The 16755-nt window shown below is 35.3% G+C and overlaps 3 protein-coding genes across 6 annotated transcripts; 2 read left to right on the forward strand and 1 right to left on the reverse strand.

The window, feature by feature from the left end:
- Window positions 1–1651: 1651 nt before the first annotated feature.
- Window positions 1652–3131, forward strand: LOC122315223 (uncharacterized RNA-binding protein C17H9.04c-like). The gene is made up of 3 exons (XM_043131028.1): window positions 1652–1805; window positions 2275–2782; window positions 2883–3131. Exon 2 carries the CDS (start codon window positions 2279–2281, stop codon window positions 2765–2767), a length of 489 nt encoding a protein of 162 aa, XP_042986962.1. The 5' UTR covers window positions 1652–1805; window positions 2275–2278; the 3' UTR covers window positions 2768–2782; window positions 2883–3131.
- Window positions 3132–6440: 3309 nt separating this feature from the next.
- On the reverse strand, window positions 6441–9269 carry LOC122317552 (UPF0481 protein At3g47200-like). Of its 2 annotated transcripts, none has more exons than XM_043134687.1 (2): window positions 9016–9269; window positions 6441–7989 (listed from the first exon to the last, which is right to left on the reverse strand). In XM_043134687.1, exon 2 carries the CDS (start codon window positions 7951–7953, stop codon window positions 6643–6645), a length of 1311 nt encoding a protein of 436 aa, XP_042990621.1. In that variant the 5' UTR covers window positions 7954–7989; window positions 9016–9269; the 3' UTR covers window positions 6441–6642. The 2 variants fall into 2 exon arrangements, with proteins under 2 accessions (XP_042990621.1, XP_042990620.1); XM_043134686.1 differs by having other exon boundaries at window positions 8951–9268.
- A 1452-nt stretch (window positions 9270–10721) lies between these two features.
- LOC122314920 (transcription factor HY5-like) lies at window positions 10722–13241 on the forward strand. Of its 3 annotated transcripts, none has more exons than XM_043130571.1 (5): window positions 10722–11168; window positions 11521–11701; window positions 11820–11976; window positions 12450–12543; window positions 12642–13241. In XM_043130571.1, the coding sequence occupies exons 1-4, from the start codon at window positions 11072–11074 to the stop codon at window positions 12501–12503; spliced, it is 489 nt and encodes a 162-aa protein (XP_042986505.1). In that variant the 5' UTR covers window positions 10722–11071; the 3' UTR covers window positions 12504–12543; window positions 12642–13241. The 3 variants fall into 3 exon arrangements, 2 of the variants coding, with proteins under 2 accessions (XP_042986505.1, XP_042986504.1); XR_006243900.1 differs by lacking the exon at window positions 12450–12543 and having other exon boundaries at window positions 10737–11168; window positions 12642–12780; window positions 12941–13241; XM_043130570.1 differs by lacking the exon at window positions 12450–12543 and having other exon boundaries at window positions 10738–11168.
- The last annotated feature ends 3514 nt before the right edge of the window (window positions 13242–16755 follow it).

The following is a 16755-nucleotide window of genomic DNA, read 5'->3' on the forward strand; positions in this document are numbered from 1 at the left end:
CTCCTCTTCATTCTCTAGCTCGAGAGAAAAGGGGAAAAAGAAAATGACAGCGAAAAAGCCATACCAGCAATTAAGAAGAAAAAGAAAAAGAAAAGATGGTCAAAATTTGAACCTCGAAGACTTCTCTTCCATCATGATGATGATCAACTTCGACTATCTTTATCGAAACTCTACCTGCATATATTTTCCTTCACATATTTTGATCATTTTGAACCCTTAGCTATCTCGTCCTTCGATTATTTATATATCGATCCTATACATCTCAGTCGTCGCTTAATGTATATAAAGTGAAAAGGGAAAAACTCATTTTAAAAAACACTGCCCGCAGTACATAATCAAATATTGCTTCAATTTCTGGTTCGTTTGATCCTCAACTAGTACTTTCATGCAGAATCTTCTTATCATTTTATAGCTAAAGATCAAGATTTGTACACAGAGATCTGAATAAGGTTCAAGGCCAAATTATTAATTAGCTAGAGGTTTGAGAAACATTACAAGATCAATTGAATTGATTAATTATAAAAGCACTCATGAAACCACATGACATAGGAGGACACACGAGTACTACTACAGCCCTTCTACTTTAATGCACGCTTTATTAATCACTCGATCAAAATTAGAAAATATGCTGTCTTAGAAGTTAAACACTTTTGACTTATATATATATATATATATTCATATATTTTTTGGGTTCCAAGTACAACAAAAGGAATATTCAAAATTGAAAAGCAACCACCATTTTTCATACATAGTGACTGTTTCTTTTGCGGGCTCTCATATTCACGTTGTCTGTCTGGTAAGAGATAGTGGATTTTGTTCTCACATCTTATCTAATCCTGAATCAACAAGAAATCAAGCAGTTAGGCCATATATGGTGTTTGGGGATCGAGCTGGCAGACCATGCATGCCTTTTTTTTTCCAACTTGTCGAATGAGAGTCCTGGTTAAATGCAATAGTCAAAAAGTATTTTAAAGGGTCGTTCATGAATTAATTCTATGTCTAAAAGATGTTGGAGAGTGGCTATATATGCTGTGTTTAAAGGTTACATTAATGTTAAAATGCTAATTTACTTTATGTGGGGACAAGGCCGGAGCTTAGCTTGACAAAGTTGAACAGAATAACCTAAATGAACATGCATCGTGTCTATGCACTTTTTCTTGAAGCATGGACGATTCCACTCTTCTCACCATTTCAACGGGTCGGGATGAGAAAAGTGTAATCTCTTATAATTTTTTGTGTTTTCTTTAGAGGATATTGTTGGCTAGTTAAATAATTGGTAAGAATATTGCATGGGATTGAATAAACACATAAATTATTTGAAGAAAGTATATACTTGATAAATATTTTAATTACAAAACATTTTATAAACTAACATGATTTGATATGATACGTTAAATTTTAAATTGTAAAGTTAACTAATTTTATTATAAAATAACTTTAAGGTATTATATAAAGTTATTGAAGTAGCAATTATTAATTGATTTTGGCCTGTTGCATTATGTATATACTGTTATTTTCTTTTTTCTTTTTTTTTTTCTCCTTTGGAATAGGATTTACTTTGATCTCTTTTCCTAAGTTTTGGTTTTTGCGATTCCATGGTTCAAGGAAGCAAAGTGAAGCGAATATGAAAAAGAACAACCTAGCTAACCCTCCACAGGCGACCTCAAGCTGCCCGGTTCCCGAGGATCTTAAGGAAGTATATAAACTCATTCCAGGCCCTGGCCATTCAACAATCATAAATTCCTCCTACATTCTGTCTTCAACTTCAAGCAACTTAACCTTCACACTCACTTTGTTTTCTCTAGGTAAGTGCTTGAACATACACATGACATTCGCATAGGTGTTTTTATTTTCACATGCATATAATTATATCCTTGCTAGGCTGCTGACCATTTCTGCTCTCAAACTTTTATCACGGCCGGCCGGGTTTGTTTCAAGCTAGCTGCTCGATGATTATTACATACAAATCCCGGCGCCCATTAAGTTTATAATTACTTCTATTCCTTTTTTCTCGGCCTTGAGTTCAGCTTGTAACCTAGATGTATCAGTTGATCATGATACTTTCAAATGACCTTTAACGAATAATATATAATTAATTAACTTCAATAGTACAGTGTAATTGTTAGTCTGGCTAGCTAGCTCAATCATATATAGCTGACCGGCGTCTTCTTTGTTATGTAATGGACTAATGATGTTCTCTCTCTCTCTCTCTCTCTCTCTCTCTCTCTCTCTCTCTCTCTCTCTCTCTCTCCCTGTGGAATTTATAATATAAAGGAAAATGAGCAGACCAGGAGATTGGAATTGCAGATCATGCAACCATCTCAACTTTCAAAGAAGGGATTCATGCCAGCGGTGCGGGGAGCCAAAACCATCCGAGAGAGGTGACTACGGAAGCTTTGGGGGAAGAGGCAGCCCAACATTTGGGTTCAATACTGGCCCGGATGTCCGCCCTGGCGACTGGTACTGCACTTTCGGAAACTGCGGGGCTCACAACTTTGCTAGCCGCTCAAGCTGCTTCAAGTGCGGTGCCTCCAAGGATGAATCTTCCGGTGGGGGATATGAAGGTGACAGGCCTAGAATGAGAGGTTTTGGATTTGGCAGTGGCAGTGGCAGTTCTGGCAGCTCCAGTACTCGCTCTGGCTGGAAATCTGGTGACTGGATTTGCAGTAGGTCGGGCTGCAACGAGCACAATTTCGCTAGCAGGATGGAATGTTTCCGGTGCAATGCACCGAGGGACTCAAGCGGCAGGTCTCCATATTCATCCTAGAGTTTCCATTTTTGGGTAACGATCTTTGACCACTTCAAATATATACACCTACAGTTTCCGCCATTGTAGTATATGATCCCTAGCTATTAATTATATTCACGAATTTAATTTACAGGTACTGCTGTCCAAGGTGGAGAGAATTATCAGGAAAGTTCATAAAGCCAATGATATCCGAAGCTACTCTCATTTTGGCCACCACCTGATCTAGCTATTTTTTGTTCTTTTTCATGTTGGTTAATCAAAGTCTAAATCATTCAGCATTCTGTGAGCTTCCTTATATATTTCAGCATCTAAAGGTATGGTTGTTGATCTGGTCATGTATCGATCTATATAATATATATTATCATCATGGTGTCCTTGTGTTTGTGAGGGTTTCTTTCTTGCCTCAATATTATTGATGCGAGGTGCTCATCATTCTGGCCTCTATCTAGCTAATTATGTTGGGAATATATTTCAAGATCTCTCTCTCTCTCTCTCTGGCTTTTACTGGGGCTGGGAATATTTGACTTCAAAGTGATTAAAGACCTGTTCATGGACCACCCTCGGGTCTTTTGGTTAAACCAATTTTTCTTGACAATTAACAAATTGGATTCTATTAATATATTTGTTCGAAGGTGTTGTACGGACGTGCATTCCAATATTACTACCTTCACGACTTCACGATACCTCACATCTCTAAAGATCATGAGAATCGGATGCATATACATTATATATATTGCGTGTCATGACACTTCAATTCAAAGCGATTCATGAAGCTCCATATATATATATATATATATATATATATACATGCATCTTCATTAATTTTCCTTTCAATATTCGATACCTAATTCGTCTAAAAATTTGAGACTAGTGCATGCATGGGCTCTCAAGTTCTCAAAGTACTTATAAATGTGCCATCCATGCATGCATGGTAATGAATCAAATGATAGATTGCCTTTGCACTGATTTTTAAATGTGATCATCAGGTTCCGCCTCTTGTAATAGAAAAATTAACTCTTATTTTGTACGAATATGATCATGCATCAAACTAATTCATTCTGCTTAATTAAGTACGATCGAGTACATGAGCAGCATCATGTAGACGATGATGGATGCATGGCATAATTGAACTATTTTAGCTTTGATATGTATCTACTATTAATTCTTGCTTTGTTGACTATATACACTGAAAATTATTTAATTGTACGTAGTCAGCTATTTCTTACAAAAATAATTATTTATTATTAAAATGAAGTTATTTTCATTACAAATAATCCGTTATAAATTCTTATTTTCCTCGTAGTCACGTATTTTTTGAGAACAAGAAATATTGGAGATCTTGAAAATTAGTTAACGGCCAAAACAAGATGATTATGACATGAATGCAAAACAAAGATCAGACGATCGACCCCCAAACGAAGTTAATTTCGAGTCTACCTAAAATTAAATCAATTACTCGGTACTGATCTGAGACATCATGATTCATGCATCTATATAATGTTCGTGTTGTACTGTGCTCTAACAAGACAAGAAATTAATAATTAGGTCAATCAATGCAAGATTCTCAGGTTAATTATATATATACATATCATGGAAATTAGGCGATATGCATGTAATGATTTATTCGTGTACTTGAGCAATCATGGACGTACTGAGTTAACGCAAAAATGGATATATAAAGCTAAATCAAAATACTCTCTCTCTCTCTCTCTCTCTCTCTCTCTCTCTCTCTCTCTCTCTCTCTCTCTCTCTCTCTCTCTCTCTCTCTCTCTCTCTCTCCTGTGAAATGCAATCATTATCTGCCAATATTCCTATAACTAAAGAAAGGATATCGATGAACTAGTATGGTACTACTCATGTCACGCCAACGAAGTAATTCTTAGCAAAACATCATGATTTGTCATGTTATCGCACGCCTAGCTAGCTAATTCATGATTAATTAATGCATTAGTGTTTAAGTACTAGTTTAACTGATTTAATGAACTTCCGACCAAGATAAAGATCTTTGATGTTGAACATGTAATATATATATATATATATTATATCATGAACATTGGATACCAAAGCCTTTTAAGCAAAAACCTTTCATGCGTTCCCTCATTGACCTCAAAGGATGGGTATGCATAAGTAGTTCTGCAAATTTCATTGGTCAAAAAGTAACCACTCATTCATTAGTGTCTGCTACTACACTCCATTACTTAGCTTTTAGCAATATTCTTTCATATTTCACTTTAAGCTTAACTTTATGTTACTTCATTTGCTTTCTTGGTGTTTGCGAAGGTAAGTACGTACCTCGATCCCATTCAATCATATCACGTGCCTTCCGACTTCCTTCTACATGAGATTTTTCTGCCATTTTCGGGCCCTTGCATTAATTATAGTTTTATATATTGTTTTTGGTCCATCTTATATAAATTGTACACAATCTTTGAATCGATCATGTGGCGGATTAAAGGTGAGAGAGAGAGAGAGCTATTGTTGCTTCGTGTGTTTCTTGGTGGTGCAGTATCCCAATCTAAGAGAGACGACGTGTGGCAGACTCATGCTCAAGAAAGAACAACATGAACATCTCTCTAACCATGATTTTAAATGTCAGTCGGGCCCAGAGAAAGCTATCAAAACCAGAAAAATAGACAATTCAATGGACTAAGTACGAGAGTCGGAAAACTAATCAAAGTACTGTGATGGTCAATGGTAGCAAAAACAAGGGAGCTTTTATCCAACCCAAGGCACGAAAAAATGACTTGAGCTTTTTAAAGTTTTCCCTTTTCTTTCTTTATAAAGTGGGCATTTTCTTTTACTTTCTTGAGTTTTTTTTTCCAACTATTCTTTCTGCTTCAAACCAAAGACGTATCCATCTTTATAAACCATCAACTATTCATGTACATGCACCATTTGGGCATTCATTGTTACTTTCTTAAGTTTTTTCCCTGTCCCATTCTTTCAGTTTGTGTGTATATGTTTAATTCTCTGCTTCTACCTAGCTCCCAATCAAGAGACTGCTGTTTGTGTGTACACCTTCTGTCCTTTTATCTCCTAAGAGCATTGATCTACTACATATATATGTGGGTGATACCAAATGCCAGATGCTATACAAAATTCAAGGTGTCTCAATGCATGTTTCCATTTGAATCCTACAATTTCAAGTAAAATTTCAACTCTTTGTATATATTAACTTATTAAGGGAGCTAGCTATTGATTCACAAGTCCTAAAAATGGCAGATACACAGAGGTTAAACTCTTAACCCTAAAGATCGATCATAACATATTCCAGACTTCATCTTTTCCTTTTTGTTTGGTCAAGAAGGCCCATTGATAAGGATCAATATTTGCCTTGCATTTCAATTTCTACATTAGCGCGCCCTTAAATTACTTAGATACATGTCAAGAGTGCCCATTCCTATCAAGAAACCGGCCGTCTCGTTCTGTTCCCAACGTCCATTATATTTCAAAAATTCATAATTATCTTCCCCACATGTCATCAACTGCAGAAATTGGTTCTTTGCTTGCTTTACTCGATCGATCAAGCATTCCTGTGCTTAGCAATTAAGAGATAGTAGCATTTGGGGTGACAAGAAATAAATTTTCCGGAGAAACCGGCACATCTGTGTGTGTGTGTGTGTGTGTTTTCTTTTGGACGAATCCGATTCTATTCAGAAGATCTACCTTCGCGGGCAAGAAAAGCAGCAAATTACATGAAATCCGTACTTCAACAATATGATGCATCAAAAGAGAAGTAAAAGCTCTATGTTCCAAAAACAATAGTAATATCTTATCAACTCGTTGCAGAAGAAAACTGGTAAATGGAACCAGCATAGATACAAATCCACCAAGAAGTTTTAACTTCAACAATTATAGAAACAACAGCCAGGGAGTGATGAAATAGTCACATTTCAATGCGGCTTATCAACAACGGAGATAATAGAACACACCGATTGAATCAGAGTGAGTATAATGAGAATGAAACCTGCAATAACAGAAATTATGGCCCATGGCGTGTTGAAATAATTTTGTTTCAAGTTTGCCTTCCACCTGTGCCAGGGTCTTCTGCAGTAAGTGTTCAGATCTTTAGAAAGACGAGCAAAGTAGAATTCCTCAAATTCCACGACCACCCCATCAGCAAGTTTGTTAATAAGAATTGCCCCTTCATTGCTGTCACCTAGCCTATTCTCAACAATTCCATACTTGACCAGCAAATCCACATCCTTATGAGTGTTCACAAGGCGATCCATGATGACAACATAATCATTCATGTAATTCTTATCACAATGGCATTGCTCAAAGGCAACCATATTTCGGATGGAGAGTTCTGTTTCGCCACATATAGTAAGCTTTGGGATCTTCAGAATCCCTTTTACGAACTCTATGTCAAAAAGATTTTTGCTAGATCCCACCTCAAACCTGACTCCAGCCTGGTGTAGCTCTGTCATGCAGGGCATCGTTAGTGTTTGAAGTTTCGTTTCTATTTCTTGTCTTTCCCGCAAAGGTAGATATAACTTTCTCAAAAGATCAACAAAATGTTCACATTTATCAGAATGGATTTTCATCAATTTCTCTTTTGTCACCTCCAAAAACATTCGCTCTTTGAAGAAATTATATGAAAGCTCAATGATGGAAGGTCTCTTCCCAGGCTGGTACGGGATTGTTACTTTGCTTAGTTCAAACAGATCCTCAAGAATAAAGAAAGGAACCTGATTTTCAAGCAATTGCATGTCAGACCATACATCCTGTATCATTCTTTGTTTATAAAATATGCGGTCATTTCTATCTTGCAGTCCTGGGAAATGGGACCTCAGTAAGACCTCAATTATGAAGGCAGTGTCCACTACAATGATTTCAACAAATTTCTCACATCTAAACGGAATGGTTTCTGCATAACAACTACGCAGTCTCACTACCTTTTCTTCGACAACTTTAATATAGGACTCCAAGGTTTCCTGGGACCGTTCTATAAAATCTTTCAGGTACCTCATTTTGTGTTCTTCCATGGCTTTTAAGCTTTCCCTGCCATGGTGAAGCGGGCCAATGGAAACTACCTGAGGTGTATAGTCTTTTTCTTTGGCACGACGTAGTCGCTCAGGAACTCTATAGATACTACATTCAGAGGACAGACGGGACAACCTGTCCAACTTCGTCTTCATTGAATTTGCCAAACTATAACAGGGGTTTTCTATGTCGAAAGAAGAACAGTTGCCTCCATCCATTTGGTTTCAAGAAAGACAACTCTCCCTTGCAAAGCCCTGAAAATAGTTATGTTCAAGATATAACCTTACAAGAAAAAAAAGATATGTGCATTGAACAAACATAGAGCTCAAACTTATATCTGGCGATCGAGGCCAAAGCCCTGGCAATGTAAAACAGCTAAGCTAGCGAATTGCTCAGAACGATGACCTTCCACAAATTTCCAATTTCTTGCGTAAATCGAGTCAGTCGTGCCTATAATTTTGGTTGGAATGCCAGACACGCAGTATCTTTATAAGATTTTTACTTGTAATGCAATCCATGCATGCATACGAATCCGAATCCTTGTGAAAAGAGAAAGAATTGCAAAAATGCGAACTCTCATATCATCTCTTTTCTCCGGCCTGTTGTTTTCTCTCACTTATTGGTGCCTTCTTGATACTACTTTTGGTTGCTAAGAAACGGAAAAGAAACCAAATTCTTCAAACGAATTGTAATAATTTTTTTATTATTTGGGGATCAAGGGGAAAAGGAAAAAAGAAGGAAAAGAAAAGAGGGTGTAGCCAGGTACCATACGAATTGAAATCTCACTTCCACTTAATCCTACCATATCAAGAAAAACTTCAACTTTTAGCACTAGAAAAAACTCTCAAGTAAGAAGAAACTTAAAAAAGGAACAAATCATGGGTCAAACTCACAATGACATGTCATACCACAACCAGAAAAATCACCATTGCAGTAAACATATGCAACTTTGAGCATTGACCCCAAAGGTTTAGAATATGTTAAAATCTTAGAACACAAATGAAATGTTTAAAGTTCATCTAGCTCTTCCGACAAAGTTTAAGCTTCTGGGCATAATTGATCATGCAACATACAATATCGGAGCAGTGATGCTCAAGTTTTTAGGAGATCGAATCGAGGTTTTAACATTAAAACATATACAACAACTAAGAGATATCGGACTGGTGAGAATTAGTGTATGAATCCATCATCAACAACAACAAAAGAGTATTGAACCTGGTATAAAGAAATTTGCTTAATTTGCCTCTTGTAGTTGACCGGAAAAAGTTGAATAGACAGACCTCCTTTGCTAGCTAGCTAGCTTTATAGTGGATGAAATGCCAGTCTTGCGGTGTCAAAAAAAGAGAGCAGAGCTCCTTCTCCCTCGAATGACCAAAACATCAGATTACATTCTCCCTGGCCAGTTTTAAGAAGAACACAAGTTTCTCTAAGTCAAGTCAGCCCTATTTTTCTATCCGTTTCCACGAAAGTTTCCCAAATTAAATTATGATCCAACGCAGCCCCTACAACGGCCAGCTGCCCCAACCGGGTTCGCAACCTTCCTTGGACAGAATTAGAGCAATGATATTTTATTTATAGAGTAATTGAGTGTGCACTTTCTTTCTTTTTTGAAAAATAAAATAAAATAATAAAATATGAAATTTATATAAAAAAAAAAAAATTAATAATTAACTTCAACCTTTTTTTAAAGAATTGTACGCAAATTATATTTTCGATTGCCTACACTTCTACTGTAGCTCTTATGCTACTCATTTTGAAGCCTTTTTAAATGAATGCAAATTCCGTGACATAACTTGTGTCTGTGTGAGTTTTATGGGCTGGGCTGTCCCTACAATTAGGCCCATTTATTCCCAAACGGATTGGAAGAAAGAATTTCTGCGTCGTGGAGCCCATCAGTTAAACCGTGCGTCTCCAAGCGCTTATATTAAAGAGTTAAAAGACTAAAGAAGATAGAAGCCAGAAGCTCTCAAGCCTGTGTGTCTTTTGATTGACTTCACTTCAACCATGGCGGTTCAGCAGCGCTTCTCAATGTTTTCATACTCTCTGCGAGTGCCTCCTCATGGCCATCCCTCCCAACTCATCTGGTTCTGCCTCATCTCCCCCACCTCCCCCGGTTTCGTACTCTCTCTCTCTCTCTTTCGCCGCCGAAACCCCCAGCTCTTCCACTCCCCGCATCTTAATCATCGAAGAAAAATTAGGTAAGGTAGGGGGACTTCGACGAAGGAGTGCTTTTGGTGGAATGGAGAAGAAGGAAAAGGCAAAATTGTATAGTTTCAAAGTCTTCAATTTTATCTCGCACCGAGTTCCAATCCACACCGTTTTATTAAACCCCTTCCATGTCATCAGGTGTGAGTAAGGAGTGCAGGAATTTGACTACGAATAGACTTTTCCTTTGTTTGGGTCACTAGAAAACCAAGCTTTATTTATAATTTCCCGTTGCCCAATCCTTCCTAGGAGATAATTTTTTTAACTGTTTGCTTTTCGGGAATCTGTGACTGTTATGGCGTGTAATGTACTTTTATAATGCGATATCTTGTGGAGATTGCGTCCCCATAGAATAGAACTGACCATTATTGTTGTACCAAAAATTCCTGTTATTGTAGCATGTAAGATTTTTTGAGAGATGAGAATCCCGTGATTGTATTTTTAAAGTAGAAAGGAATTAGGATGCCGATTCTTTTTGTTGAAATCATTTTCCACCAAGCTATCAGGTCCCCAAGGGATCGAGATTCTCATGTGTGAACTGCTACATCAGAGATAAAAAGATTATATAAAATAAAATTTGCAAACTAACGACAATTGACGTAATAAATTAAATTTATTTTATATTAAAAATAATTTTAACATATTATATTTAATTATATTTATTTATAAATTTTTTATATAATTATTTTTTATGACTAAAATATTTATCTTCTCAGATTCATGGTAATTGTAAAGAGTTGCCCAGAGTCGGGACCAGTGGTCCCGACTCCCAACTCGTTGCATTACCGCTTCCAACTTCGGTCCCAATCCGTGGGATCCGTACTCAATCCAACGGCATGGGAACTTCCACCACTGTCCTCTGCAAACCTTTGATTCACGCCACTCCTCATGGCTCATAAGTCTCCACGCTCTCACTTTCAAATCCGTCAGATCGAGACGAATCTAACGGTTGCAAACAGACGCCATATAATTGTTATAATTATTATTTATAACTATTATTACTATTATTTTCTCAGCACCCTTGTATTAAAGTCGCCGTAACATCAAAGTCCCGCTCTTTTTGCGTCTGAAAGCCCAAGAATATTTGGCTTGCTGCGTGTCTCCTCTCTCGATCTATTGCTTGTAGACGCAATGCAAGAGCAAGCAACGAGTTCCATTGCGGCGAGTTCTCTGCCTTCGAGCAGCGAAAGATCTTCGAGCTCTGCTCTTCAGACTGAAGTCAAAGAAGGTCGGAACTTTCTCGTTTAGGGATTTTTTTTTTTTCTTTTGTCAAACAGGTGATCAATTTGGTGCTTTTCTCTCTTTTACTTAAATTTTTTTTTTTCTGATTTCCAATCTTGGCTTTCTCGAATGTCGAAACTTTTCTCCGCGTGAAATTACGTTCGCAAATTTTGCAGCTACTTTTTTTCCTCTTTCCTTTGTATGATCAGCATTATTCCCGTCCAGTTTTGTACAAAGTCGAGCTTTTCTCAACTGGGAAATTTTGTATTTTCATGGGTATCACTTCTACCGGGGAAATCCCCGGGATTACCATCACTTCCAGCCCTTGCAATTTTTTAATATTTCTTTCTTATATTTAGGTTTGGAGAGTGATGAAGAGATCAGGAGGGTACCAGAGATAGGTGGTGAGTCTGCTGGAACCTCAGCCTCGGGGCGGGACACGGGTTCAGTGGCCGGCCCAGACCGGGCTCAAGTCTCCGGGGAAGGTCAGAGGAAGAGAGGCAGAAGTCCAGCTGACAAAGAAAGCAGGCGGCTGAAGAGGTATTAGTTTATAGCTCTTCTGCCCCCCTTCCCAATCTATCCGTTTTATTCTATGGGGCCACTGGCATTTTTGGTATATAACATTGTGCATTTGGGGGCTGCAAAAAATTGGGAAAAGGCTACTGAGGAACAGAGTTTCAGCACAGCAAGCAAGGGAAAGGAAGAAAGCATATTTGACTGAACTAGAAACGAGGGTGAAGGGGTTAGAGGTGAAGAACTCTGAGCTCGAAGAGAGGTTGTCCACCTTGCAGAATGAGAATCAGATGCTTAGACAGGTATGTCCTTCACGATCAAATCAATGAAATCATACGACAGTAGCCATCATAAATGGCTGTTGTGGTATATGGTAATTAGACATGTAGCCCAATCATTTTCCATCAATGATGAAATGCCCATGATCTTGTTGATAATGATCTGACTGGGTGGGTGAGGGTCTACATGATCAAAGCATATTCGATATGTTTGCTATACAAGTATAGGCATAGGGGCATAGAACACACCAATTACCCCCCACCTCACCACAACAACCAAAACACAAAAAATAAAAATGGCCATAATTCATATTCTGCTTGACGTGTCAATCATGGTTGTTAACCACCCTCTCTCTCTTTCTCTCCGGCTCAAAAATGGAGATGTACCTTATGTAATACACCCGCTTGACCTTAACTAACTCACTCCTAATCAGAAGTGGCTAACAAACTTAACTAACAAATTAAATACTACCACAGAACTACAACTTCTAATGCAGGGCCTCAGTGAGCCTGGCCAAACCGGTCAGCGACGAGCAAGTCATACTTATTAATGAATTTTTGTTTGGGTTCTTGGCATGTGAAGTTTCCCAGGTAATTGGAGTTGTCACCTGTGATTTACCGCTATCTTATCTCAAACTGCAAGTTGCATGACATCTAACTGTTTGCACTTTATCGATTTGATTTTTCAGATATTGAAAAACACAACAGCAAGCAAGAAAGGAGGAAGTAGTGGTGCTAATGGCAATGATGGGTCTTTATGAGACGAAAAAAGGAAGAGCAGGGTTTGTAAGAGTGTAGAGAGGATACAAGTGTATTTAATTATATTAGGTACATTATGAAGTATCAGAAACTAAGAGCATTTTGACATGCTTAATTCTAGGTTAATGTTTTCCTAGGGATTTTTTCTCACTTTTCTCGTATCCGTATGCCATGTGCTATGTGATGCTGGCCTGGCTACTATGCCATCAAACAATGATGGCGGCGACAGTGACAATGGCTGTAGTGCCAATGGCGGAAGTGGCGGTGACTGGTGGAGTGGAAAGTGCAATAGGGGCTGAACAGTTTACTTAAGTAAGCTTCTTTGGAGAATCTCCATTTGTACATCCTCATCTTCAGAATATATTTGGCATGCATATGTCAATTTTAGCTGGTGCTTTACTTGTTTCTCTCTGTGCTGCTTCTAAAGTTAAGCTCAAACTATTGATAGTAGCAATGTGTATGAATCAGCTCGAACAATGTCATTGTTTTCCTCATATTTAACTCGCAATAAATAGCTGGTTTTTGGTGCATTCCATTGAATAATAATTTACGGAAAATTATTGTCTTGAGTGTCTAAATGAATTTGAGGATTTTAAGCAAGTGAGAGAGATGGGTACAATCTTACAGTATTTTCAATTTGGATGAATGTTGTAACTTTATTTCACGTGCGTATCACTGATTCAAGTTGAAATGATAATTTACAATAATTTGGAAAAATTCTCTTGTACAATTTAAGGATAATGGTGGCAGTTATTTTTTTAATTATATTCCTTTTGAACTAGGCAGTGATAAAGATCTTCCGAATGGAAGCAAAAGATAATCTCACTCCAAACCCGAATAAGGTCCTACATGTGGCCAAAAGGACTTGTAACTTGTTGGAATCGATCAATATTATAAGGTAAAATGCTATTGCCTCAGGTGCCGGCAGTGCATTCTAGTGTTTTTTTACTGTTTTAAAAAATTATTACTAATAAATTTTTATATTTTTTTAATGTTTTAAAAAAATTCAAATATTTTTAAAGAGCTACTTAACATTAGCATGGTATAAATATAGTCACGTTAGAGATAAAAAGATCTCACAAACTAACATGTCAGTTAAATTTTTTTTCAGTAGTGGTTGTCGTTCTTTTCTCCTTTTCTCAGTCTATATATCCCTAAACCCAGTCCCTGCAAATTTGGTGTTTTCCAGTTTGTCATCCCTGCCATTAGCCGGTAAGGTATTTTTTTTTTTTTTTTTCTTATTTTGTTTTTCCACTTCGTGTCCCCACTCCTATATACACCCTTAAGACAATGTTTCCCCCATTCCTGTTCTTTATGTTGCTGACGACCATTGTTTCATCGTTGATGTTGGTATATTTACCCTTTTTGTTAATGAACAATGGAAAGACAGCATTCACGTTGGTCCAAGAATCATGAACAATACCAAGAACGAAGCATCAAGAGCAAGATGAAAAACGCAGTATCAAAACCAAGATCAAAATCAAAATGAAAAATCAGGAGAGCAAGCTAACCTTTGTTTTTTTTTCCTTTTTTTCCCTTTTCTCATGTTTTTGGTACAGACCACCAGCTGCAAAAAATGGAGATAGAAGAGTTTGAGAGAGAGAGAGAGAGAGAGAGTGAGAGGAAGGGAGAGGGAAACAAAAATGGAGATTGAGATTTGAATACTAAAATGAAATAAGATAGTTGTAGATAAAAGTTGAAAATTGAATAGAATATTATTTTTTTATTTTAAAATTTGAAAAGTTAAATTATTTATTATATTTTATTTAATAATTCAAGAAAATTATAATAATGAAATAACATAAATTAAGATGAATTAAAATCATCTTTATATCCAAACCTAGGTTTGGTGTGTGTCGTAATGACAAGAATTAAGAATAAATAAATGTCACGTCAATCAATACAAATTTTTATATGAAATTATTTTGTGTTGCTAGTAGTTTTCTTATAAATATGAGAAATTTTATAGTCACAAAGAAATTATATAAAATAAACTTACAAATTGATGTGGTTTTATTAAATCTATTAGATCTATTATATGATAAAATTAACTTTGCAATCTAACGTACTACATCAAATCATATCATATTATATGTTTATTTTTATATAATTACTTTATGACTAAAGTATTTTCCTATAAATATATATAAATAAAGCTGATGCATTAAAATAAAATATGGGTGTAAAAAAAATAGTGAATCGATAAACCATACCGGATCAAACCGGTGGGATCGGTCCGGTTTGATCCGGTATAGATTTTATTTTTCTTAAAATTGGTTGATTTTTCTTTTTCTATAACCCGATCCGACAGAACCGAATTGGTTCATATATATTTTAATAATTTCTAGTATATATAAAATAATTTTATTGTTGAATCTAAGATTTCAAGTTTCGTGTCATTATATATCTACATATGGATTTTGATGATAACAAATTAATTCAATAAATAAATGAATCTCAAGCTCAAGTTATTTATACGGAATCAAGCACATCAAGGAACTAAGCATGAGCAATAAATGAACAAGTTCACATTAAAGTCATAAAGTAATGTTGTAAATCTCTTAAAACTTTGAAATTAAGATTAAGGCTCAAAATTAATATTTTATCATAAAACATTATAATACATTTTCAATATGTGTATGAATATTTTGAAAATTATATATGAAAATTTTGAAAAATGATTGATTGTCATCTTTCACATGTACATGATATGATTAAAGATTTAAATTTTAAAAATATTAAAAATGATTGAGTTGTCATATTTCATATGTGCATGCTTTATTTGAATATTTTTAAAAGTGATTGATACTATTTTTGATTTGTGCAAAAGGTAGATGATTTTGTTTGAAAATTTTGAAAATATTAAAAATGATTGATTGTCATATTTTACATGTGCATATTTTATTTGAACTTTTTAAAAAGTGATTGATACTTTTTTTGACTTATACAAAAGGTAAATGATTTTGTTTGAAAAGTAAAGTGTGCGCCTTTTGTCATATGCAAAAAGTAAAAAAATTTGGTTTGAAATTTTTGAAAAGTGAATGATGTTATCTTTGATATGTGAATTTTTTAAAATTTGAATATGAAATCTCATATGTCTATAAATATATTATTTGATAGCTTCACATTCATAACATTAAGAGCATACAATATTCATTCAAAACTTTTATTATCTCTTCTCTAAATATTGAGCCTTAACCAATGTTCATTTTGAGATATATAGTTTTGCACTGTATTATTCTTATTTTACTCATTAAGGAATGTTTTCTGATAACTTACCAACTATCAACTCTTGTATCAGTAAAATAGTGTGTATAACTCTTGTGTGTAAAAAGTGTTCTACACAGAGAATAGTTGAATCACTACGTGTAAGGTGATTATAAGTGTAGAGAGTGTTCTACATAGATAATTTGTAACGGTATTGTTCAAAAGTGTAATAGGTTTCTATTTCCAACTGAATGAGGTTTAATAGTGAATTTGAAAATCCTCAAGGAGTAGCTCAAGGTGAGGACGTAGGCAGTGAGACCGAACCTCGTTAACATACTGAGTTTTCTTTTATCTTATCATTACTCTTTATATTTACTGCTGCTTTATGTTATATTGTGTATTTGATTTATAATTGTTAATTTTTTAAATATAACTCAATTCACTCATTTTTTGTGTTAGTCATCCGGATAATATTTGTATTATATGATAAATTACTAATTAATATAATATTAAATTTTAAAATCTTATATCATTTTGTTTATTATATTAATAATTATACTAATACTATATCGCTATATATTATAATATAATTATAATATATATTTATAGTCTATAATATATTATTACTATAATATTATATATTATAATATATTATATTAAAATCGAAAAATTAGACTGAATCGAATTGAAAATTAATAAAATTAGAATATCGATTTAAGAAAATAATTAATACATAATCGATTTTAAAGAATACAAAATCGATATACTGATTTGATCTTATATTTTATCAAAAATTGGATCGGATTGAACTGACTATATCCCTAAGATAAAGGGAAA

This window comes from Carya illinoinensis, chromosome 7 (assembly GCF_018687715.1).
Source record: "Carya illinoinensis cultivar Pawnee chromosome 7, C.illinoinensisPawnee_v1, whole genome shotgun sequence".
NCBI classification, from domain to species: domain Eukaryota; kingdom Viridiplantae; phylum Streptophyta; class Magnoliopsida; order Fagales; family Juglandaceae; genus Carya; species Carya illinoinensis.

Excerpts from the sequence above, each read along its gene's own strand:
- LOC122314920 (XM_043130570.1), top strand. The coding sequence starts at position 11,072 with ATGCAAGAGCAAGCAACGAGTTCCATTGCGGCGAGTTCTCTGCCTTCG. Across the intron at positions 11,702-11,819 it reads GAAAGCAGGCGGCTGAAGAG|GCTACTGAGGAACAGAGTTT; the intron begins GTATTAGTTTAT and ends AATTGGGAAAAG. Across the intron at positions 11,977-12,641 it reads AGAATCAGATGCTTAGACAG|ATATTGAAAAACACAACAGC; the intron begins GTATGTCCTTCA and ends TTGATTTTTCAG.
- LOC122317552 (XM_043134687.1), bottom strand. The coding sequence starts at position 7,953 with ATGGATGGAGGCAACTGTTCTTCTTTCGACATAGAAAACCCCTGTTAT.
- LOC122315223 (XM_043131028.1), top strand. The coding sequence starts at position 2,279 with ATGAGCAGACCAGGAGATTGGAATTGCAGATCATGCAACCATCTCAAC.